The 26,567-nt window shown below is 47.3% G+C and overlaps 1 protein-coding gene across 2 annotated transcripts in view; it reads left to right on the forward strand.

Annotated features, from left to right (window-relative positions):
* LOC120374880 (aryl hydrocarbon receptor-like) overlaps nucleotides 1-26,567 on the forward strand; it is a 113,403-nt gene that overhangs the window by 42,892 nt on the left and 43,944 nt on the right. For both annotated transcript variants that reach the window (XM_039495283.1, XM_039495284.1), the window contains one exon: nucleotides 11,879-11,994. In XM_039495283.1, coding sequence (XP_039351217.1) covers nucleotides 11,879-11,994 — 116 coding nt within the window. The remainder of the gene's footprint in view (nucleotides 1-11,878; nucleotides 11,995-26,567) is intronic.

Here is a 26,567-nt window from a genome sequence, read left to right on the forward strand (position 1 = left end):
ATTCTTAGAATGTCAGTTTCAGATTATGCAGAGAAGCTGCCTAGTTTCCACCTCTAGTTCAGGTCACTATTACAGAAAACCTTGCACCCCACCCCAATATCCACAGTGCATCCCTCATTGCCCATCCCAGAGCTGACACCATCCTGGCTGAGCACCAAGAGAAGTGGTCTCTTAGGCAAAAAGCTCTTTTTTCCCCACTATCTTGTCCCCACACTTAGGGTATGGACCTTTACCACCTCTGGCAACTGGGGGCAAGAACCTTCCCCCCATCTCAAACTACCTCTGCTCAATGAGAGGTGAAACGGCTGCTGACTGCAGAGGTGTTTGAAATAACCCAAAGATGACTGAGCCTGGGAGCTGTCTACTGAGGCCCTTGATGTTGCTCACTGGAGCAACTCCTCTAGGTTGTGCAGCTCTTCAATTCTTAGCTGTGGAGCTTAGCACATGGGCATTGCCAGAGTGGATCAGACCAAAGGTCCGTCTCGCCCACTGTTCTGTTTTTGACTGTGCCAGCACCAGCTGCTTCAGAGGAAAGTGTAATCACACTATAGAGGTAAGTGACAGAACTGGAAGTAGAACCCAGGTCTCTTGGCTCTCTAGCTAATCTCCTGCCATTCAGCTATGTTAGGGCACTACAGGCACCTTCCTTGTGCAAAGGACTGGCCTTTTCCTGAGTAAGGAAAGCCCTTGGAACCATAGGAGCCATGGATACCTTCAGCTCTGTTGGGCAGGGGGTATTGAGCATGCCTCTAAGGAGCTCCCCTTCTTCCCAACAGAAATCCCATTCCTGGCTCTCACTTGTACCAGTGAATGAGTATTTTTCTGGTAACCTCCATTGCTCACCACACGGTGACTTGCTGTCATGGCATAGCTGGAACAGACAGCACAGCCCTATGGCGGCTGCAATCATTCCTCTCCCACAGGGTCTAGATTCATGCTGCCTCCTCTCCCTGATGTGATGCTGCCCAGAGAGGTGGTGTAGTGACTGACTCCATGGCCAGTCAGCTTCTCCAGGTGCAGCGAGCACTGCACTAGTAGCATGGCACTGTGCTTGCTGCAGATCTGAAGAGCAGCTGCCTCCAACTCAGTCCAGGCAAGACTGAGATGAAGCTGGCTCAAAGGAGGAACTGGCACCTGTCCTCCTCATCCATTGAAGGCATCTGCCCCACATGCAAAGACTCTTCACTTAGCCTGAATGGCCAAACAGCAGCAGAGATAAGCCCCCCTGCAGTTCGCTCCCCCCTGCAGTTCGCTAAAGCACACTACCCTCTGCTCCTGGCTAGTGACCTGGCCTCAGGTCTGTGCCTTTAACTCCAGCTTGAACTGCTGTGACTAGCTGTACCTGAGCCTTAATGTGGATGCAATGCTGAGACTCCAGCTGGTGCAGAATGCTGCAGCCCTCTCCTCAGCAAGACAAGCCACTGCAGTCACATCACCCTGGGGCTCCAGTCCGTCGACTGGCTTCCACTGCAGGACCTTGCTCCGGATCTTCAAGGCCAATGGGTTGGGGGGACGGCGCTGGACCCAGCAGCATTAGCACCCACACTTCTCCCCGTGACCCACCAAGATACCTGCCAGCCTCTGGGACAGAACAGCTTCTAGGCCTAGGATGAAGAGATCAAGCATTCTTGATGACAGGAATCCAGCTGTGGCAGATGTTTGCTGAGCAGCTCAGACTTAACCAGGGTCTGGCTTCCACAAGCACACTGTAAAAACCCTCCTTAACTAAACTTTCCTCTTTTCCCTTGGGGTCTAGCTGCAATCCCCAGAGAGCTTCAGTCAGCAGCAGGGCACTACCTTGTTCTCAGCTCCCTAGCCCTGGAATATGATCAGTCAACTTCACACAGGTGTTGTTGGAGCCCTTATGCCGTGCGGGCCTTCTGGAGGTTTAGTAGCGTTGTCAGAGCCAGCCCTAGCACTCATTTACATGGCACAGATGTAGGTTTTAACTCTCTGTCGAACTGCATCCCGCTAAGACCCACCTTACCCAGGGTGCAATTGTAACCCACACACCTCCTGATGTGGTGTTCTGTCCCATCTAGTGGCACTGAGACCACTTAGAGTGAGAGAGTAATGAGTCTCCTCTCATGGGCGCCGACTCCGTGGGTGCTCCAGGGCTGGAGTACCCACAGAAAAAAATTGGTGAGTGCTCAGAACCCACCAGCAGCTCCCTGTGGCCCTGCCCCGCCCCCCTGCTCCAGCTCTCCTCCACCACTGCATCCTGCTTCTCCTCCCTCCAAGCGCTTGCGCTGCGAAACAGCTGATTCACAGGGCAGGGAGGGAGGGGGAATGCGACGCACTGGGGGAAGAGGCGAGGCCGAGATTTGGGGAAGGGGTCCAATAGGGGCAGGGAGGGGGCTGAGTTAGGGCAGGGACTTTGGGGATGGGGTTGGAATGGGAGCAGGGCCAGGGTGGGGTCAGGGCGGGGCCAGGGGCAGGGAAAGGGGCGAGGAGGCGCAGGCACCCACCGGCACCAGAGAAAGTTGGCACCTATGTCTCCTCTACAATCTTAGCTAAAAGCCAGTTGGCTTTTAGCTCATGCAGTAAAGGCTCACGCATTTAGCTTCAGATGCCCCAGGTTTGATCCTACCCACTGACAACCAGGGTCTGTTGGTGTTACACAATCGCATGTTTTTCCTGTTTGTAGCAGGTCTCAGTCTTGCTTCCAAAGTCCTCTCCTCATCTACAGCAGCATAATGAACACAGTGAGGGCAGCAGCAAACTGCTAGTTGTGAGCGGAGGTGTAAAAAGAGAAATGCATGCTATGTCCTGCGAATCCATCCTACAAACCAATCAGACATTCTCCCTCGTCCGCTGGAGGGTGGTGCTTTTTGCAGGAAGGAAATGCCACGTGTACAGTACAAGGCGTGTGGTGGTGTTGGTGGCTTTGCAAAATGGCAGCAAGTCACCCGTAGAAGCTATTTTTTGACTGGGGGAAAAATAAGTGGCACTCATGCAAAGTGTTCTCCGTTCTGCTTTTCTTGGTGATGACAAATATCAGCCAATCCCAAATGCAGCCACAGAGGCTAATGGACCCCCCCAAAAAAAACTACAGGAGGGAACCAATTTCTCCATTTAAATCCAGGCTACCCACTTTTCCCCCACCAAAAAAATCTTCCACTGGTGGTATGGTTATTGCTAGTAACAGGTCAACAGAAGCTCCTGACATCGTGCTGAATTTAGTTTGTGTGTAGCCAACTGCCTTGTCTGAAAGGTCAGTGTGTTTCAAGTAATAAAGTGTTTCCCTTCGTAAAGTAACACCGCTTAGACAGGATAGGCCAAAGAAAAGCTGCGGTGTGGAGGATGCCATTATCAGTTCTCCAGCTTGTCTTCACTCTGTAGGCTTGATATGGTGTGACAGTTCTGCTGATTTAGTGACCCAGGGGGCTGCAGAAGGATATTTATAGAGAGAGACAAAGACTGAACAGACAGGAGGGCTGGTCTAAGCTCTCAGTAGTAAAGAGCAGGACCTCCTTAGCTGTGTTTTGAGGTTTTCAATCTTTTCTATAAGAACATTGTTCGGTCAAGGTCAGGAGAATGCTCTTCAGAGTAGTGCTGTGAACCATATCTGTGGCAAATACTCTCCCTTTAATTCTCTTAGTTGATGAAAGCGAAGGCCTGCATTTTCAAACGTAGGCACCCAGTGTTGCAGTTTGTAAATTCTGAATCAAGGAGTTCTGATCTTCCAAAGTGCTGTGCGCTTGTGTAATGCTGACAGACCCCAGTTATCAGGATTGAACCTGGGATTTCTGGAGCGAAGTGCTTGAGCCTTTACTGCACGAGCTAAAAGCCACCTGGCTGTTAGCTAAGGCTATGGAGCAGACTTATTAATTTCTCTCTCCAATCTAAGTGATCTCAATGCCACTAGATGGGACAGAAGGGTGTGGGTTACACTCGCTGCTCTTAAGGACTTCAGTTAGTGAAGTGCAGACTCTTAATAGTGACAGTCACTAACCATTGGATCAGCTTTCCAAGGGAAGCAGTAAATTCGCCATCACTGGGAAATCTTTAAATCAAGAAACTCTCTAGTTCCCCCAAATGTCATGGGTTTGATGCAGGAGTCACTGAATGATGTTCTCTGGCCTGTTATGCAGGAAATCCAGGGTAGGATCAGATAAGTAAAATGTGATTCTGGGTGCTCCGCTGTGCCTTAGGGGTCAAGTAACAGGCAGCTGTTGTGGACAAAGGGCCAGATTTTTAAAGGTATCTGAGCACTTAGCTCCCACTGATTTCAAACATCTTTACAAATCTGGCCTTAAATCCATTATCTGTTGGTCATACCTCTACTGTTAGCATGTGGCAGAGATTAAAATAGACATGCCAGGGAAATCGAAGCCATTAGAACCAGATTTCCTTTGTCTGTTTGAATACAACACTTTCAGCCTTTCCTCTGTCATTCTATTTTGATCTTGCACCTTTTGCAGCATTCCTTTGCAGTCTTCCATTTTTTTAAACCTTCCTAGGCCTAAAGAAGTTTAATTATTCATATTTCCTATGTTTTACTGAGATTGCTCACAAAAATGAAGCAGCCTGTTACTTGAAGCAGATGCTGTATGGGATTCATCCTGTGTACTGCAAAAGTTTGCACAGATTGTATATGCATGTTGCTTAATGTTGCACTATCTTGTATTTCAGCAATACTCTGGGATGTCTCTGTGTTTTAGTAAACACTATGAGCCCTCACCTACCTCAGCTTTCTTGCAGAACTGCTCCTCACTTTTCTCAATGGGCAGTTATGCTTAAACTCTGATGGCACAACTCGGGCCTGTGATGTTTAGTTGTCATTTCAGGCCAATACAGCTTTAATACAAGTTCACAAGTTTTGTTTTAAAAACAAACAAGTCGCTTTTGTTATTGAACATCCACTGTGTATCATCTTTTACCAGATCCTAGCTAATGGCTTGTTTTCTACATGCAGAAAAAATGTTATCCATCTCTTCTGCGGTGTTCTTGTGGAGCAAAAATATACAGAAGTAACTACAGAGATGAAAGAAAGATGGTCTGGTACTTACAGTACCAGATCAGGATTTAGGAGATCTGAGTTCAAGTGCCAAATCTGCCGCTGACTCCCTTTCAGGCCTTGGTCAAGTCACTTAAAATTTCACCGTGCCTCAGTTTTCCCTATCCTTTCATCATGCTTTGTCTGAGATGTCTGTTTTAGATTATAAACTCTGTTAGGGTGGAATGATTTAAATGAAAGGAGGTTGTATCACTGACTTTTAGTGATGTTAAATTAGCAGGTAGGAAGCCTTGCCTTTTAAATCTTCAGTTGTAATCTTGTTTTGCATTTGTACTTTTTAGGTTTTCTCCTAAAGAAAGGTTGATTCCCATTCAGGGGTGCTGGAACAGTTTGTATAGTGGGGATGCTGAGAGCCACTGAACCACACTGTAAATCCTGTATATAATGGAAACCACTTTAAACCAGGGGATGTGGCAGCCCCCTTGCACCCCTAGTTCCAGCACCTATGTTCTCATTGGTTGGTATAAACACTGAAATGTGTTGACTTACAACTAATATAGCCTTTACACTCATTTGGGTACTTTTTTGCTAACCAGATGGGTACAATATAATTTACATTTTCTAAGCAATCATATAGCTAATTATGAGATTCTTTTTTAATGTACTAAAATTTACCATTAGAAAATGCTGAAATTAACTTTGCTCCTGACTTGTCAGGCTGGATGAGGGTGGTAACTGGAATTTAATTAAAACACGCAACAGCATACAAAATCCATTACTAAACAAAACAACCTAAATGTTTTGTATATATAAACGTCTCCTGTCAAAACATGCTTCACATGTATAACTGAATGATGTATTAAACAGAGGGATTAACTAGTCAGTCAGAAGATCAAGAAAAGGAGAAAAAACAGTTAATATTTTGAAATATGAAGTATTAAATATGGCGTCTATTTTAACATCCCTTGTACTCTATCCTTTTAGCTGGGTAGAGACTTTTAGAGGAACCTCACCCCTCCCACCCCCCGTTTTACAGACTCTGGATGGTACCAAAAGTGGTGGCAACTGCCCTTTTGGGGGGTGAGGGAAGAAGTAGTAGATGAGCTGCTGCTGTTAAAGTTTGATCCCTCTTCATCTCAGGCAGCATTTGGGATTCACCTGGAACTGGTAGGGGTGGTGATATCATTTGGGTCCCCATCTCAGTACAGTCAGGACACCTCAGGACAGGGGCAGCTCTAGGTATTTTGCCGCCCCAAGCACGGCAGGCAGGCTGCCTTCGGCGGCTTGCCTGCGGGAGGTCCGCCGAAGCTGCGGGACCAGCAGACCCTCCGCAGGCATGCCGCCAAAGGCAGCCTGCCTGCCGCCCTCGCAACGACCGGCAGAGCGCCCCCCTGTGGCTTGCCGCCCCAGGCACGCGCTTGGCGTGCTGGTGCCTGGAGCCGCCCCTGCTTCAGGATCAGAAGGACAGAGGTCTGGGATCCCAGGGAAAAGGCGGTGGTGGCGGCAACCATGATGGTGCAGCTCACTCTAGTTGCTTCTGTTCTTCCATGTCCCCCCCCCCGCCCCCTCCAAAGTCTCTTTGGGTGGAACAGCCCATACCCTCATTATTTTGACTACCAGTTAGGCCTACTGGTCAACACACCAATTTGTTTCATTGATTTCTGGGTGCACATTTTCTCGTTCTTACCTAGCCTAATTTTAACATGGTTTTGAGTTCTATCAGGAAACCTTTTTCTTTAGACTAATTCATTTCTTTTTGTCTCCTTTCCTAACTTTCCTATCAACACTTGTGGTTTTTGTAGATTATTGTGATATTTTATGAAGCTTTACATACTTTGAACAGTTGAGCTGACAATTATGGTGAATTTGTCTCAATTATTACAACAGACCTCTGGCATGAACAAAAAATAACCTTGAAATTGTGGGTGCAAATGTAAAGTTTGCACTCCTGTGTGAAGGGATTGGTAATGACAATCAATGTTGCTTGTTTATCATTCCTTGGTATTGATTTTATTGAGTGCAAGTCTCCTCTGAGAAGTGACTTTGTAAAAATGTCCTCCGTGGGGTAGTATGCATATTGTGTCTCAGTTTACTTCCTGATCAAACGTGCTCATTTTACAATTAAAAACATTTTTATTTAGTTTAGCTGCCAGCCCTGCAAACTCAACTAGGGATCTGAGAGTCAAGCTGGTTTCTTTCTGACCTATAGATCCTCACCAATAATAAAAATCCTTACAGAGCAGATTGAGCCTTCAGTTGTACATGTGTGACGCCATTATTGCCAAATTTAGCCCAAACCCACTCTGACCCCTCAATGCCCCCGTCCACTCCTCCCCCTGTCCTCATGGAAGCGATGCAGATGTGCCATGGAGACCTAGTTTGTAACATGTAGGGGTGTGGGTCCTGAGCTAAAGAGACTTTAGATTTGATTTTGGTGAGTAACGAGGACCTTGTTGAGGACATTGTTGTAGGGGACAACCTTGGCTCGAGTGATCATGAGCTAATCCAAATAAAATAAATGAGAATATATCATAGTGCATCTGAGACTAGGGTGTATTTCAAAAAAGGGCTAATTTTTTTAAATTAAGGCTAGTTAGGTTAGTGGGGCTAACATATTTAGATATAAGGATCTATGGATGATGGGCTGGGGTTACTTGAAGTTGGTTGAGTTGTCAGTTGGAGGCATGTATCCTGAGAAAAGAAGGGCTCGTAGGTAGCAGGTAGAGGTTTTGCTGATGAGCAAGCAAGAGGGAGGGAGGAAAAAGAAAAAGAAAAAAAGAAAGGGAAAGGAGAGAGGAGGGAGGAGAAGGAGCAATTGAGGTCAGAGGGGTCAGGAGAGAGAGGGGGTGAAGCTGTGAAAAGAGAAAGATGGACCTAGCGGAGATGGAAAAAAAAAGGGATTATTTTTTTAATAGTTTTTTAAACCAAAAAAAAAGAAAAGAGAAGAGAAAGAAGAAAGAAAAAAAAAAGGTGAAAATTAGGAATAGATTATGATGGATCAATATCTGATACATCTTGGAATTAATAATGAAAATGAACTTTAATGATAATGAGGCTAATGAAGAGCTAAGGAAGATATGAGAATATAGGGGGGGGAATATGTGGGTGTATGAGGTAAATGAACTGCTTTAAAAAAGTAAAACTAACTAAAGCAAAACAGAAGGAAATCGGGCAATAATAAATATTAAGGAATAATTTTATTATATTATATTGCTATATTAAATAATAAATTAAAAATTAATAATAAAAAAATTATTAGATTATTGGATTAACTATTCTTATTCAAAAAAAGAAAAAAATTGAAGGGGGAAAAGAAGGGAAAAAATTATAGGCCTGTTAGTCTAGTATCTGGAGAAAAAAAAGTCATGGAAAAAAATCAAAAAAGAGAAAGAGAGTGGAGGCAAGCATGAGATGGCGGGATAGATTACAGCATGGATTGGATAAAGCAAAGTGCCATGATCTCCTTCTTTTTGAGAGTCTGAGAGAGTAACAGATTTTTTTAGACAAGAAAATTATATGGATCTCATATATCTCATCTGATATAATTATTGTAGAATTAGAATGAGAAATTATGTACTGATTAAAAAAAAAGATGGGGATCGAAAAAGAAAGGGAGAGGTGGATGAGGTGAAAGGATAGGGAGTGGGGTAGGGGAGACTGGAGAGGGTAGTATTGGGGGGGGGACGTTCCGAGGTTAAGTTTTGGTTTTGGTGGGTTTTCATTTTTTTATTTTTATTTATTATTTTATTGGAAGAGTTTTGTGGAGAGGGGGCCAAGAGTAGAGTAGATGACAAAAGTTGGGGGTATTGTCAATTCAGGGAGATAGATATTCAGGGAGGGATGATGATTAGTAAACAGAACTGATTAGTAAGTGATGAGTATAAATTTATGCATTTGAGTAGTGTATGCATTTAGGTAGTTTAAGTAGATGGGTATTTATTTAGTGGAAGGGGAGGAGAGTTAGTTAGGAGGGAGGAGGAGAGGGAGAGGAAGTAGGAGAGTGGAAGGATGGATGAGAGAGATGACATTGATGTGGTGATGGGTAAGCAGTAGAATGGGTGTCTTGGTTAGGAATTATTTAGTAGTAAGAGTAGGCTTAGGTGGGGTGCTAGTCAGTAGGGATAAGGAGGGCGTTTTGTGAGATGTTATTTGTTTATTGTGCAGTTTTTTCATGAGTATGTGAAGGAGAGAAGGAGAAAGAACAGGAAGAAGGAAGAAAGGAAAGAATGGTCCAGGAAAGAAAGGAGGAATGAGGAGAAGGAGAACTGGAAGGGAGTTTTGAAACAAAAAAGAAGGATAGAAGGAGAGGAGATAATAGAAGAAGGAGGGATAAAGAATATATAATAGGAAGGATAAATAAGAAGGAGAAAAGCTCAGATATAATGTGAGAATTATTGACGCACGGATATAAGAGTCAGTAGCTGAAGATCAGGGAAAAAAATTCTAACCATCAATAGTGAGAAAGGAGAAAAACAGGTCCGTTTAATACTAAGGGAGGAGGAGAGACATGACTTTGGAGAGTTACCGAAGGAGGAAGTGGGAGACTATGGATGGAATATTATGGATGGATAATATATATAGGGTTTAAGGTTAGTGGTATAGGGTAACTTGTTTCTGGTTTGTTCAAGGAGAGTTGAGCCTGGGTATGGCTGGGTTCTTCTGGAAGGGAGCTCGGAGAAGATTTTCCCGCGGTATTTGGGGAATTTCCCTTTGGGGAAGAGGGGCCTTCCTTTCCTCCTGGGGGCCGGGGCATGCCTGGGGGGGGGGATGGGGGTCAGGATTGCATCTGCAGGTATGCAGGGTCTTTGATCATCAATCATGTGGTCTATGATCTTCTTGTCTATTCTTCTCATCTTTCTATGACTGTTCAGTGAGACTGCTGAAAGCATGTGGTGAGAACTCCTAGCAAACTATTAGAGTCAGAGCAGGCAGCTAAAAATGCTTCCTGTTGCCTTTTATTTTCCTGTAACCATTTCTGACTTTTATGCCCCATTACTTGCACATGTAAAATCTCTCTTTGTATTTAATACACTTGTTTTTATTTTTATCTAATCCAGTGTTTTCAAGTTGAAGTGGCTGGGTGGCTCCATTGAGGTAACAAGTTGTGTGCATATTATTCCTCCAAAGGAATAGTGGACTCAGTATATTTGTACTATCCAGGAGTGGGGTGGGCAGTACAGGACGTATGTTTCTGAGGGAAGTCTGGGAGTGGGTTGGGGTCACCCTGCGGTAATCTTTAAAGCTGGTAAAAGTCGAGGTGTGGCTGGCTGGCTGCAGAGAACACACAGACGCAGCTGGGACTGACTTACATGCTGGAGGCTCTTTGTAAGCAGTCCAGACTGGAGGCTACAGCAGCAAAGCAGTGTAAAGGGCGGCCAGTTACAGGGCTGGCGTGACACAGCTACTCATTGCTTTGGATTGCACCCTGGCATGTCTGTTGTATCAAGCACCTTGAATCTTTTACGTAGACCAAGAAGACTGGATGCTGACTAGGAATGGCTGAAACCAATTTATAGACCTCAATCTAATTTGTGGAGCAAAGATGGGGTAGGCAACCTATGGCACGAGTGCCGAAGGCGGCATGCGAGCTGATTTTCAGTGGCACTCACCCTGCCGGTTCCTGGCCACCGGTCCGGGGGGCTCTGCATTTTAATTTAATTTTAAATGAAGCTTCTTAAACATTTTAAAAACCTTATTTACTTTACATACAACAATAATTTAGTTCTATATTATAGACTTATAGAAAGAGACCTAAAAATGTTAAAATGTGTGACTGGCACGCGAAACCTTAAATTAGAGTGACTAAATGAAGACTCGGCACAGCACTTCTGAAAGGTTGCCAAGCCCTGAGCTAAGATAAAATCCTATCACTTTATATGCAGCATCTTCTCATGGTTGCTGAGCCATATTATTGTAAATCATTAGGAGACCCTCCAAAGGAAGTACCATTCTAGACTTGTCTTTTCTGTGACTGCCCACTTCTAGGTTTTGTGGGTGTGCAGATATGTGTGCCCGTCCATCCTTTGGGTTCATTAGTTTCTTAACTACATTTTCCCTTCTCTGAGACACATCCTCACTATTGTAGCCAAATTAGTTTGGACAATACAGGGCAAACCTTGAAATACAAAATTACCAGATGGATTTGTGAACATTACACCCTCCACATGCTCAAAAGGGCCAACCCTCCAGACGGTGTAAATCAGCATAGCTCTGACCTCAGCAGAGTTACACTGATTTATACAGGGGAGGACATGGCCCATTAAAGTTTTCCAGAGCACAAGAATAATAGGCTGTTTGCTAAGGAGTCAGACTGCTAGTGCTGTGACCACATAGACACATGGAACTGCCATTATGTGTGCAGAAGCTGCTCTCACGCTGCTTTGTACATGAGCCTCTCTTATTGAGAGAAGCATTGCTGGACTCTGGGGTCATCCTTGGCTTTTTTTTTTCCTTCCCCCACTCCCTTCCCCAAAAGGGGCAATGGATCCCTCTAAACAGAGGCCAGAGCTGGGCAGGAGGAATCCTCAGCTAAACCCTTTTTAGCCAAAGGACAAATTTCTACAATTGCAAACCAACTGAAAGCCTTTAAAAAATAGTGACTGTTTGAATTTTGTGGTAAATGTCACATGTGTGATAAGTACTGTTTGGACATTTCTCTCTTGTGGCCTGTGGCAAGGCTTTAGCTGCTGTTTGCATAGGGCTTGTTAAGTGCCTCTTGCTTTCACGGTGTGCCTCTACCATAAAAACTCTGAACAGCAAAGCAAGCAGCTGGCAAGCAACGCAGGCTTCCTTTGAAGAAGCAGCACCTAAGCCAAACTGTGAACAAATTGTTCAAGGTAAAAGAATCTGACATTCCCAGCAGTGATTTTTGTAAACATTATTTAAGCACTAACATCTCTTTACTTTGCTTCATTGCAGTTTCCCTGAAGAGCCACTGCTCCAAAGCGGGAGTAGAAAGGGATGGTGACCATGACAATGGGAGGACCTTGGGGCTGGCTGACAGAATCATGCCAGAGGGTGAACTGCTATTACAGGTTGGTGCTTCAGGCGTTCTCTCTACACCCTCCAAAGTGCCCTGATAAGCTGTTTGCAAAGCGCTCTCTCTCTCCTCTCTTCCACCTTGACTCCTGTGCATTTACCCCCCAGGGGCCTTTGTGTTAGAAATGGACAAATATTTGGTTCAAAATGTGACTGACCAAAAAAAAAAAAAAATAGACCCTGCAGCCCCTGGTTGCCTTGTTATTCCAGCCTGCAGAGATCTGTCCAACCTCTTATTTAACACCTCACAGTAGAGCCTGGTGTAAAGATACAGAGCTTGATTCTCCACTGCTTTGCACCTTTTGTAGTCACTAGCACTGGTGTAAAATGGAAGCATTGGCGGAGAATTACATCCTGTTTGAACAAGTATACAAGGCAGTAAAGAGTCATTTACAATTTGCCATTTAGGACAGTTGACTTGGATCATTTCCAACCATCTGCAGCTAGCTGCCATAAATGTGTGTTTAACCCACACACTTCTTGGGTGTGGTGTTCTAGCCCATGTAGTGGCACCAAGACCACTTAGAGAGAAAGCAATTACTTAGTCTGCTCTACAGCCTTAGCTAACAGCCAGTTGGCTTTTAGCTTGTGGTAGAGGCTCATGCACTAAGCTCCAGAGTCCCTGGTTTGATCCCGCCCGCTCCACCAACAATGAGGGGGTGTCAGCGTTACAGGCACACAGAGTTTGGTTTTTTTTTAAAGACAAAACCCAGGGTTTTTGACTGATGGTCCCTATTGTATTCCACTGTGGGTTATGCATGCACCTGAAGTTGGAGAATTTGGAAGTAGTGTTCTTTGGTCTGTGCATGTGTCCTGACTCGCCTCGAGCTTCCATTTAAGGAAATAAAGGGGTGGGGTGGAGCAGCCACATCTCCAGTTCTCCTTCCCACCACATGGTCTGGATTCAAAGCTTCTGGGTCCTCCTCTCTGATGCAGTTCTAATTACGGTTGTAAATAGTTAACAAAGCTTTACTGCTTTTTTAGTTTTTAACAGTTTAATCTAGATTTCTGGGACTTTCCCAGTGACGAGCTGCCAAAATACTAACAACCGGTTCCCTCCTCCTCATCCCAGGAGGGGGGTCATGCCCCCCCCAGGGACTCCTGCCCCATCCAACCCCCCCATATTCCTTGACAGCCCCCCCCCTGGGACCCGTGCCCTATCCACCCCCCTTCCCTGTCCCGTCTGCCCCTTGCCACCCCATCCAACCCCTTCTCCTTCCTGACTGCCTCCCCAGGACCCCTGCCCCCATTCAATCCCCCTGTTCCCTGCCCTCTGACCACCCCACCCCTATCCACCCCCCCACACACAACCCCCTAAACTCCCCTGCCCTCTTCCAACACCCCCTCCCTGCTCTCTTACAGCGCTGCCTGGAGCCGCTCCGCTGGGACCAGCACCAGCGCCATGGGGCCCGAGCCGGACTGGGCCGTAGCTGCGGCGCCAGGACCAGCACTGGCACTGGCGCTGCGGGGCCCGAGCTGGGCCGGAGCTGCAACCACGGGGGCTGGGACCAGCACCGGCGCCGCAGGGCCCGAGCTGCAACCGCGGGGCCGGGCCGGAGCCAGCACTGGTGCCAGCCCTGGGGCCCGGGTTGGAGCCGCAACCACGGGGGCTGGGCTGGAGCCACGGGGCACAGGCCCAGCACCAGGGACTGGCCGGGCCAGAGCCAGCACCGGCGCCCGGGACCAGCTGGGCCAGAGCCGGTGCCCAGGACCGGCTGGAGCTGCAACTGCGGGGCCGGGCCCAGCACCGGCGCCCGGGACCGGCCAGAGCTGCAGCGCCGGGACCAGCACCGGAGCTGCAACCGTGGGGCCGGGCCCAGCACCAGCGCCCGGGACCGGCCGGAACCGCAGCACTGGGACCAGCGCCGGAACTGCAACCACGGGGCCGGGCCCAACACCAGCGCCTGGGACCCAGCCGGAGCTGCAGCGCCGGGACCAGTGCCGGCGCCGCGGGGCCCAAGCCAGGCTGGAACCGCAATCGCGGGGGCCAGAACCAGCACCGGCTCCGCAGGGTCCGGGCTGGAGCTGTGGAGCCGAAGCTGGGGAGCTCGGCGGGACCAGGCTGGAGGGAGCCGCGCTCTGGGACCGGGAACTGCTGAGCCAGCCGCACCTCCCCTCCCCTCCGCGCCCCAGCTTACCTGCCTGCCTGCTGCTTGTTCAGGCTTCCCGCGAACATCTGATTCACGGGAAGCAGGGGAGAGGGAGGAGAAGGGGGGCGGAGCAGGAGAGGAGGGGGAAGTGAGCTTGGGCCGGAGCTTTTGTTAAGTCCTGGAACAACCGGTTCTAAAAGGGCTGCTAAATTTAACAACCGGATCGTGCAAACCGGTGCGATCCGGCTCAAGCTCACCACTGGACTTTCCCCATTACTTCCCACCCCGTATCCCTGTTCAAGTACCAGACTATGCTCAGGACTTCAGGTTTCAAACTCGGCACCTCTTGCCTGTGATCCTTCTCAGTGAGCTGTGACCATCAATGCTGCCTCTATTGCTCGGGTGGGAGAAGCTCACATTGCAGCTAGGTGCAGAATTTGCCAGTCCTTCCCCAGCCATACCTGAGAAGGCTCAGCACTTTGTCTCTGCAAGTATCTCATGGAGATGGCCATGAGACCACGTTGAACCCAGGCCGGGAACTACTCCAGACATCGGCCTGATTCAGCAAGGAGTGCGCCTCCCACTGCTACGTCTGACTCTGGTGCTGGCAGAACACCCCCATAGTGGGGCCCAGTCAGGAGATTAGGAAGCACGCCCATAAGCATGAGACTGTCTTCATCCTCCAAGTCCAAGAAACTGGACATTCCCCGCACCAGATAGAACATGCCATGTCCCCTTGGGCCTAAGTCCCACAGGCATGAGAAGAAGACCCATAAACAGTGGGATCCAACGGTTCTGGGAATGAAGCAGTATTGCCATGTCTGGCACCCCACAAGACACGAGAACTTCCCACACCAGAAAAGACATCAAACCGGTACCGGCAAACTGGTACCGGCCTTACACCAGGCAGATGCGGATCCATGACTGCACCCCAAGAAGCCTGGCTGGATCCAGTCTCCTCCTTCAGATCCATCTACTTCCAGAGAACTCACATCCCCGCCATGGGCTATGCCTGTGGTACAGATTCTCATGCTTTCCTTGCATGTTATACACCAGTCCATCGGCTCTGACAGTACCGCCATTTGAACCAGAGTCTACCTCTTCCTATGAATCAGCACCAGGGGAAGAACTGCCCATACCATCCTGCTATTATGCACCATCACAGAGACCAGCATACCCCAGGCAAAACCAGAGAGCTTTAATGATCAAATCCAACACCTGAAATTGCACTAAGAAATGAACTGGAAGCTAATGCAGTTTACTTCTCACCTCTTGCTTACAACACTCCTACTGAGATTACATAGAATGATGTTCACTTTTTTTGCAACAGTGTTACACTGACTCACATGACTCATGGGGGGAAGGATAGCTCAGTGGTTTGAGCATCAGCCTGCTAAACCCAGGGTCATGACCTCAATCCTTAAGAGGGCCAGTTAGGGATCTGGGCCAAAAAAAAAAGTTGGGGATTGGTCCTACTTTGAGCAGGGGGTTGGACTAGATGAGCTCCTGAGGTCCCTTCCAACCCTAATATTCTATATATAGCTTGTGATTCACTATGACCCCCAGATCCCTTTCCACAGTACTCCTTCCTAGGCAGTCATTTCCCATTTTGTATGTGTGAAACTGATTGTTCCTTCCCAAGGGGAGTACCTTGTATTTGTCCTTATTGAATTTCATCCTTTTTACTTCAGACCATTTCTCCAGTTTGTCCAAATCATTTTGAATTTTAATCCTATCCTCCAAAGCACTTGCAACTCTTCCCAGCTTGGTATCATCCACAAACTTTATAAGTGTACTCTATGCCATTATCTAAATCATTGATGAAAATATTGAACAGAACCAGACCCAGAACTGATCCCTCAGGACCTCGCTCATTATACCCTTCCAACATGACTGTGAACCACTGATAACTAATCTCTGGGAACCATTTTCCAACCAGTTATGCAGCCACCTTATAGTACCTCCATCTAGGTTGTCTTTCCCTAGTTTGTTTATGAGACAGTCATGAGACACTATCAAAAGCCTTACTAAAGTCAAGATATACCACATCAACTGCATCCCCCCTATCCACAAGGCTTGTTACCCTGTCAAAAAAAAGCTATCAGGTTGGTTTGACAGGATTTGTTCTTGACAAATCCATGCTGTTACTTATCACCTTATTATCTTCTAGGTGTTTGCAAACTGATTGCTTAATTATTTGCTCCGTTATCTTTCCGGGTACAGAAGTTAAGCTGACTGGTCTGTAATTCCCCAGGTTGTCTTTATTTCCCTTCTTTATAGATGGGCACTATATTTGCCCTTTTCCAGTCTCCTTCTCCTTTGCTGCCTGAAGACATGGCTTCAGTCCATGTACTCGGGTGAACTAGAGCTGTCACTCTATGAACTTCATGCTGATAGTCCCATCCACAGTACTGTCATCCCTCCTATAGTGGACAGACCCACATCGTGTGTGCATGGGAGTCCCCTTTCTTCCCTCTTCTCCCAGACAAAACTAGCATCACTGCTGCATCCCTGTTAGGTTGGGGAGCATATACAGACAACCCATATGACACAAAGGATGTGGCCACCTCAAGAATCCAGGCTGCACATCAATATCCTAGAACTTCGAGCAGTAAGATTTGTGTGTGAATCCTTTCTTACCCTCATCCACTTGCATCATGATGAACACCACCAACACAGTCTTTAATATGAAAAAACAGGGAGGAGTGAGATTTGTTGCTCTATGTGCAGAAGTGGTCAGTCTCTCGAACTAGTTCATCAGCGATCAGAGCACCCTTCCTGCAACCTCTCTTCCAGGCATGCAGAATGTGGTTACACCGCAGATACTTTGCAATCGATCACAAATGGGAACTTGAGGATGCAGTGCTACATGATACCTTCACACAATGAGGGATCCCAACTAGGGACCTATTTTGCTTCTCAAACAGCAAGTGTGCCACATCCTTCTCCTGGAAAGCCCCTGGTTACCATTTCCAGGGCGATGCCCTCCTTCTCTCCTGGTCAGAACAGCTCAACTACACCTTCCCTCCTCTACTGATCCTACCTTGAGTACTCCACAAAATCTATTGAAACAAGGCAACGGTCATTGTGATTTGCCCCCTTCTGGCCCAGACAATTCAGTTCTGATTCCTCAATCTCCTGTGCATGTCATCCCACCCACCGAGAACCCCAACCCAAACTTCCCTGAACTTTTGACCGAGTACAATGGTGAGATCAAGCACCACAATCCACATCCACTCCACCTCAGGGCATGGCATTTGGGTGGGTATCACCTATAGAATGGGCATAGAATCATAGAATCTCAGGGTTGGAAGGGACCTCAGGAGGTCATCTAGTCCAACCCCCAAATGTTCCTCTGCAGTACAAGACATTCTCCCTAACAGTAGAAACATTCTATTAGATAATGTTACTGTGCTAAGTGGAGACGTTTTTCATCTTGGGCACGACAAAGAGGTTTCACCAGAAGCAACAGAGTCCCTTAGTCGTAGTCACAGTCTATCCTTATAGACATCATGGCTCACCCTCAGGACTTTGACAGTGCACCTAGCAGCGATCACCATGTTCCATCCTCCTGTGCAAGGTTTTTCTGTTTTTACGCACCCACTAATTGCTAGATTTTTTTTAAAGGCCTCCTCAACCTTCCCACCTCTCCAAATAATTGCACATCAATGGGACCTGAGTCTGGTACTCATGGGATCAATGAAGCTTCCCTTTGAGCCAATGGCATCTTGCTCCATGAAGGTCACCTTTCTCATGGCTGTTACTTCAGCAAGAAGAGTCAGGGAACTCAGAACTATGAGGGCAGAGCCACCATTTGCAGCTTTCCACAAGGATAAGGTTTCCTTACAACTACACTCAAAATTCATACCTAAGGTGATCTCCCAGTTTGACATTAACTGTTTTCTCCCCGAATCTGCACTCATCTGTAGAAGAACATTGCCTTAATTCCCTCGACATCCGAGCTCTGGTTTTCATTCTCTGCAGGTAGAAGGCCAATCGAAGTCCCCTAGACTTTTTATTGCGGTAGCAGAGAGACTCAGAGGACAGGCCACCTCCATCCATAGAATCTCCAAATGGATTTCTAGCTGCATTAAACTCTGCTACCAGCTGTTGAACCTACCCCCAACCCTCCACAGGGGTACTGGCTTATTCCACTGGAGTTCAAACTATGATCATGGCCTCTCTTCAGGATGTGCCTTTCATAGGCATACGTGGAGCAGCCATGTGGAGTTCTGCCCACACCTTCGCCACACACTATGCACACTAGGCACAGGATTTGGTGGCATGCAGCGGTTCTTCACACCACCCTTTCACCCTCCATCCTTGCATCCTCCTGCAACTTAGGTACTGCTTGTCAGTCACCCCCAGTGGAATACAATAGAGACCATCACTTGAAGAGGTTACTTACCTGTAACTGGAGGGTCTTTGAGAAGTGTGGTCCCTATCTGTATTCCACTTCCCACCCTCCTTCCCCTCTGGTTTGGATCTGTCAGATTTGAGATCCGGTTGGTCCGTCCCACACTTTGACTCAGATGAAAGCAAGAGGTGAGTTGGGCACATGCATGGAACAAAGGACCGTACTTTCAAATTCTCCAACTCCGGGAACATGGTATGCATGCATAATGCACAGTGGAATCCAGATAGAGGCCACACATCTTGAAGAACCTCCAGTTACAGGTGAAGTAACCTCCCCTCTCCCAGTAACAGGAGAACATAATTAAATATGGTGTCAAAAAAACAAAAAAGATAGCTCCGCTGAGTGGCCGTGGATGAAGAAAACTAAGACCGTTTTTAGAAACTTGGTCAAAGAGAGTTATTGCTGAGTCATCGGTGTGTTGTTTTTTGGAATGAGCGAGGAATACTTATTCTCCTTATTTCTTTGGATTTGTAAACGGGCCAGCTCTACTGCTAAAAGTATCGTCTGACTTTTTCAGATTTTGAAGCTTTGAAGTCTATATACACATGTTGGCAAACTCTGACAAATGGAAAGGGAAAGAAAATGTAGTGAAATTTTTTTTAACCTGGTCTACACTTACATGTAGAACATACAAACGTCATTTTGCAAAGTGACACAGTGCGAGTAAGACTCCAACTCTCCCTGCCAAAGAAACATAACATGAATCTGCACCCTCAGAAAACACCGTTGTAAACAAATACTCTTTGCAGTGTGTCCTCCTAGCCCCTTTAGGCTTGGAGTATAGAGATGAGGTCCAAGTTGGGGCTACTTGCTGAAATGTATCACGGTCATGTACGGACAAGAAAAAACTGACGTGAAAAAGCCAATGGGATGGCACATTCCAACAAACAATGCATTCTATTAACTGCTGCATGCTGACTGGCCACCTACAATAGCTGCTTCATCCAATCACAGAGATTACTGCATTTTAACCATTGGGGAAATCATTCTGGTATGTCTACTGGTATGTGCGTGGAGCCAAAGCATGATCCTAAGCAAAATGTCTTTGCATGAAATAAGCCCATGGGGTACAGGGGAAGGAGAGGGAGATGCTAACCTCGAAATAGGATGCAGCATCATTGCTACAACCTATTGGTGGGGGTAGTGGCCATGGCCATCTGTCATCTTCTCTCCATGCAAAGTTTTTTGAGTCAGCAGATCTGAGCTGTGTGTTTGTAACCCGCCATTTTCAGCCTCACCCTCTCCCCTATCCCTATCCCTACCCCCAGCACACAGAAGTCCTCTTTGTACTGCCAAGACCCCATGCAGCAGAAAAACAGCACCACCAATGCAGGTTGAGCCTCAGATTCTTATGTAGGGACTGGAATTTGCAGTTGTTTCTAAAGCACTTTAGGATCCTTTTGTTGAAAGGCCCCTGTGTAAATATGTTTATGGAATGTGAATCTTTCCTTGTCAGGGCGATCACACACTGAAATGCTGTATTTAAGCCAGAATTCCTCACTGAGTCCTCAATCTAAAATTGAGGGTTTTTTGAAGGTAAATGTTAATGATCCTTGCTCTAAAAACTCCTAGCTAGTGTAGCCAGATAATGCCTCCTGGTTTCATAGTAACTAGCACCTCAGTCTCAAACAAAAGCTGTGTAATTTCAAGCTTTATTTTTAAATACCTTTATAAACTACTCTGGGTTTAAAAATTCAAATACCTCCCTCCTTTATGAAGTGTACAATTTTCAAAAGTGCATAAGTGACTTAGGCACCTATGTCCCTCTGCTGAAAGTCAGTGGGATTTAGGCAGTGGGGTCACATAGGTGCTTTTGAAAACTTTATCTCTGAAGGGCTGGATTGCTAACGGTACTCAGAGCTGTAGAGAGGTATCTGTTAAGAGTTTCAGAATGCCTAGGTGCCTAACTTAGGTGCCACTTGAAAATCCACCGCGGTGCCTTTCTGCATCTTGAGGTGCCGAAATCACTTCTGAAATCTGTCCCCAAAACTCCTGTGTATATCCTTTCTGGTTTTTATTCGCTCATCTCCTGACATCAAATTATGGAGCTCTAACCTTTCAAACCTTATGTTCATAGAATCATAGAATCTCAGGGTTGGAAGGGACCTCAGGAGGTCATCTAGTCCAACCCCCTGCTCAAAGCAGGACCAAACCCAACTAAATCATCCCAGCCAGGGATTTGTCAAGCCTGACCTTAAAAACCTCTAAGGAAGGAGATTCCACTACCTCCCTAGGTAACCCATTCCAGTTCTTCACCACCCTACTAGTGAAAAAGTTTTTCCTAATGTCCAACCTAAACCTCCCCCTCTGCAACTTGAGACCATTACTCCTTCTTCTGTTATCTTCTACCACGGAGAACAGTCTAGATCCATCCTCTTTGGAACCCCCTTTCAGGTAGTTGAAACCAGGTATCAAATCCCGCCTCATTCTTCTCTTCTGCAGACTAAACAATCCCAGTTCCCTCAGCCTCTCCTCATAAGTCATGTGCTCCAGCCCCCTAATCATTTTTGTTGCCCTCCACTGGACTCTCTCCAATTTGTCCACATCCTTCTTGTAGTGTGGGGCCCAAAACTGGACACAGTACTCCAAATGAGGCCTCACCAGTGCTGAGTAGAGGGGAATGATCACATCCCTCAATCTGCTGGAAATGCCCCTACTTATACAACCCAAAATGCCATTAGCCTTCTTGGCAACAAGGGCACACTGTTGACTCATATTCAGCTTTTCGTCCACTGTAACCCCTAGGTCCTTTTCTGAAGAACTGCTGCCCAGCCATTCGGTCCCTAGTCTGTAGCAGTGCATGGGATTCTTCCGTCCTAAGTGCAGGACTCTGCACTTGTCCTTGTTGAACCTCATCATATTTCTTTTGGCCCAATCCTCTAAATTTGTCTAGGTCCTTCTGTATCCTATCCCTACCCTCCAGCGTATCAACCACTCCCCCAGTTTAGTGTCATCTGCAAACTTGCTAAGGGTGCAGTCCACACCATCCTTCAGATCGTTAATGAAGATATTGAATAAAACCTGCCCCAGCACCACTCCACTTGATACCAGCTGCCAACTAGACATGGAACCATTGATCACTACCCGCTGAGCCCGACCATCTAGCCAGTTTTCTATCCACCTTACCGTCCATTCATCCAGCCCATACTTCTTTAACTTGCTGGCAAGATTACTGTGGGAGACTGTATCAAAGGCTTTGCTAAAGTCCAGAAATAGCACATCCACTGCTTTCCCCTCATCCACAGAGCCGGTTATCTCATCATAGAAGGCAATTAGGTTAGTCAGGCATGACTTGCCCTTGGTGAATCCATGCTGACTGTTCCTGATCACTTTCCCCTCCTTTAAGTGGTTCAGAATTGATTCCTTGAGGACCTGTTCCATGATTTTTCCAGGGACTGAGGTGAGACTGACTGGCCTGTAGTTCCCTGGATCTTCCTTCTTCCCTTTTTTAAAGATGGGCACTACATTAGCCTTTTTCCAGTCATCCGGGACCTCCCCCGATCGCCATGATTTTTCAAAGATAATGGCCAATGGCTCTGCAATCTCATCGGCCAACTCCTTTAGCACCCTCGGATGCAGTGCATCCGGCCCCATAGACTTGTGCTCGTCCAGCTTTCCTAAATAGCCCCGAGCTACTTCTTTCTCCACAGAGAGCTGGTCACCTCCTCCCCATACCGTGCTGCAGAGTGCAGCTGTCTGGGAGCTGACCTTGTCTGTGAAGACAGAGGCAAAAAAAGCATTGAGTACACTAGCTTTCTCCACATCCTCTGTCACTAGGTTCCCTCCCTCATTCAACAAGGGGCCCACACTTTCTTTGACTTTCTTCCTGTTGCTAACATACCTAAAGAAACCCTTCTTGTTACTCCTAACATCTCCGGCTAGCTGCAACTCCAAGTGTGATTTGGCCTTCCTAATTTCACACCTGCATGCCTGAGCAATACTTTTATACTCCTCCCTGGTTATTTGTCCAATCTTCCACTTCTTGTAAGCTGTTTTTTTGTGTTTAAGACGAGCAAGGATTTCACTGTTAAGCCAAGCTGGTCGCCTGCCATATTTACTTTTCTTCCTACACATCGGGATGGTTTGTTCCTGCAACCTCAATAAGGATTCTTTAAAATACAGCCAGCTTTCCTCGACTCCTTTCCCCGTCATGTTATTCTCCCAGGGGACCTTGCCCATCAGTTCCCTGAGGGTGTCGAAGTCTGCTTTTCTGAAGTCCAGGGTCTCTGTTCTACTGCTTTCCTTTTTTCCTTGTGTCAGGATCCTGAACTCGACCATCTCATGGTCACTGCCTCCCAGGTTCCCATCCACTATTGCTTCCTCTACTATTTCTTCCCTGTTTGTGAGCAGCAGGTCAAGAAGAGCTTTTCCCCTAGTTGGTTCCTCCAGCACTTGCACCAGGAAATTGTCCCCTACACTATCCAGAAACTTCCTGGATTGTCTCTGCACTGCTGTATTGCTCTCCCAGCAGATATCGGGGTGATTAAAGTCACCCATGAGAACCAGGGCCTGTGATCTAGCAACTTCTGTTAGTTGCTGGAAGAAAGCCTCGTCCACCTCATCCCCCTGGTCTGGTGGTCTGTAGCAGACTCCCACCACGACATCACCCTTGTTGTTCATACTTCTAAATTTAATCCAGAGACACTCAGGTTTTTCTGCAGTTTCATGCTGGATCTCTGAGCAGTCATACTGCTCACTTACATACAACGCAACTCCCCCACCTTTTCTGCCCTGCCTGTCCTTCCTGAACAGTTTATATCCATCCATGACAGTACTCCAATCATGTGAGTTATCCCACCAAGTCTCTGTTATTCCAATTACATCATAATTCCCTGACTGTGCCAGGACTTCTAGTTCTCCCTGCTTGTTCCCCAGGCTTCTTGCATTTGTGTATAGGCACTTAAGATAACTCGCTGATTGTCCCGCTTTCTCGGTCTGAGACAGGAGTCCTCCCCTCTTGCAGTCTTCTGCTTGTGCTTCCTCCCGGTATCCCACTTCCCCACTTACCTCGGAGCTTTGGTCTCCTTCCCCCGGTGTACCTAGTTTAAAGCCCTCCTCACTAGGTTAGCCAGCCTGCTTGCAAAGATGCTCTTCCCTCTCTTCGTGAGGTGGAGCCTGTCTCTGCCTAGCAATCCTTCTTCTTGGAAGACCATCCCATTGTCAAAGAATCCAAACCCTTCTCTCCGACACCATCTGCGTAACCATTCGTTGATTTCCACGATTCGACGGTCTCTACCCTGGCCTTTTCCTGCCACAGGGAGGATAGACGAGAACACCACTTGCGCCTCAAACTCCTTTATCCTTCTTCCCAGAGCCACGTAGTCTGCAGTGATACGCTCAAGGTCATTCTTGGCAGTATCATTGGTGCCCACGTGGAGAAGCAGGAAGGGGTAGCGATCCGAGGGCTTGATGAGTCTCGGCAGTCTCTCCGTCACATCGTGAATCCTAGCCCCTGGCAAGCAGCACACCTCTCGGTTTTCCCGGTCAGGGCGGCAGATAGATGACTCAGTCCCCCTGAGGAGAGAGTCCCCGACCACCACCACCCTCCTCCTCCTCTTGGGAGTGGTGGTCGTGGAACCCCCATCCCTAGGACGGTGCATCTCATGCCTTCCAATCAGTGGAGTCTCCTTCTGCTCTGTTCCCTCAGATGTATCATCCACTCCACTCTCTGCACTAGTACCTGTGGAGAGAACATGAAAACGGTTGCTCACCTGCATCTGTGTTACTGGTACATGGACATTTCTGGTACTCTTTCCTCTTCTGGAAGTCACATGCCGCCAATTATCCTCGCTGGCCTTCTGTCCCGGCTGCGTAGCCTGCTCTGAATCTTCAGAACATTGTGGCCACTGAAGCTGATCCTGACGTCTATCCAGGAAATCCTCATTTTCTTTTATGGAATGCAGGGCTGATATCTGTTTCTCCAGACCTTGAATCTTCTCTTCCAATATGGAGATCAGCTTGCACTTTGTACAGACAAAGTCGCTTCTATCCTGTGGAAGGAAGACAAACATGGCGCATCCTGTGCAGGTCACAACGGCAGATCGCTCAGCATCCATAGTCTCTTCCTTCTCCGAGCTTCCTTACTTGTGGCGGACGCTACTCGGAGAAACCTGCGAGAGTGGGGCCTCAGTAGGCTCTCTCCAGGCGGACTCCCAGGCAAACTCCTTCTGTTTGCCTCCTTGCTGTTCGCTGCTCAGCTGGTTCGCAGCTGACTGCCTTTTTATAATAGTCAGGCCCAGCTGGAACAAAGCACTCCCAAATCAAACTGGTCAAACAAGCAATCAAACAATCAAGCACACAGTCAAACTGCCAAACTGCCCCCCCCCCAAACCAGGCATGACTCTCATTTTCACTGAGAGTATGTCTACAGGATATGAGCTAGCACTGTGAGTCCTAGTATAATGCTGACACGGGCGGGATCGAACCTGGGGCCTCTGGAGCTGAGTGCATGAGCCTCTACTGCATGAGCTAAAAGCCAACTGACTAGAGCAGACTCATTAGTGGTCCAGATACCACTAGATGGGACAGAACACCACACCTAGCAGGTGTGTTGGCTACATGCTTTCCCTAGCTGAGGAAGTGCATCCTGAGCTTTGGAGACTTCCTAGTTGAAATCCTGGATGAGCCCCCACTTGTAACACTGACATGGGCAGGATCAAACCTGGGGCTTAGTTCATGAGCCTCTGCTGCATGAGCTAAAGCCAACGGCCTTGTTAGCTAAGGCTGTAAAGCAGACTCATTAATTGCAGAGCTAGGGTAGCACCAGGATTAGCCACACCAAGTTCATACCCACGGACTCTGGGCAGGCATGGACTAGCCCTTGACACCTCTTGCCGCTGCCTGTGCTACCCTGGCTCAGCTGCGATTTTTAGCATGCTAGCTCAGTGAGAGGTAGCGTGCATATGTCTGTGTGAGCACCCCTAGCTCGTAGACGTACCCTCATGCCCCCCCAAACAGCACTTGAGTAACATCAAAGAGCTTAAACTTGGTGTGACTTAAACCCACTTTAAGACCCCTTTCTACTGCCAGAGTAGTGAAAAGAGGTTTTAGCATCAATGCGAATAACGCCTCTAGTCTCTGTGTATTAAAACAGGGGCTGCAATTATTTGTTAAACTGCATCACTCTTCCGTTGTATCACTGTGAAATGTAGAACTCGAGTGGGGCTAGTATCTTGCTCACCAGAAATGAAACCAATCTGCCATCAGCATGGTTAACAAAAGATAATTGAAACATTGGAAAAAATGATCATTGTTGTCATTGTATAGAAATGTTTCTGCTGGGAGCCTGCTCTAAGGGTTAAAAGTAGTGCATTCGGTGGCATTAATTAACCTCTGCAGTACATTCCCACACCCTGAGATCTGCTCTGAAAATAGAGAGACCATTTGTGTCTAGAATAAAGGGGGTGGGGGGGAATGACTACAGATCTGGACAGTGAAAAGGGAATTGGCAGCAACAATAGCTGAACTTGGCTAAAAATGCACACCAGACTCTAATTACTTCAGACATCTATACATTAGTGAATTGGGAAGGCAGGCCAGGGTTGGCTGTCAAGGCTTCCAATTGCCAGCAGTGGTTAAAGTGACAGAACCAATAATATTGGTTTATTAAGAGTTCTGGGGCAAACCTGAGAACTTCTTAATACAGTAGGATTTCTGCACAGGGCTGAATCAGACTTGACAAGATGATGCCTCTTAATAACTGCTGTGGATTTCTGCTCGTTCTTTTGTGGTCTCGGAATACTGAGTGCCTGACAGCTCGGGTATCAGAGAATAGCTAACTCTGCTTCTAGCTGCCTCCGTCCCGGATTATGGGATGTGGTGTTCACACACGCTGCTGGATATTAATGCGACTGGGATCACGGGGTTTTGGAGCTGCACGCTTGGTCCAGTTGCTGTTTAGCTTTGCAGGTGCAGCTTTGGAAGTGGGCGCCCCCAGAGCCTAATGCTGTCTGAGGGACAGGGAAATGCTGGCAAGTGCTGGCTGCTGCACTACTTTCTGACCGAGATTTCTGTGCTCTGCTGCCCTCCCTCACCCCTTTGAGACAGACTGCAGTGCCTGGCT

The sequence above is a fragment of the Mauremys reevesii genome, linkage group 11 (assembly GCF_016161935.1).
Source record: "Mauremys reevesii isolate NIE-2019 linkage group 11, ASM1616193v1, whole genome shotgun sequence".
Lineage (NCBI taxonomy): Eukaryota > Metazoa > Chordata > Testudines > Geoemydidae > Mauremys > Mauremys reevesii.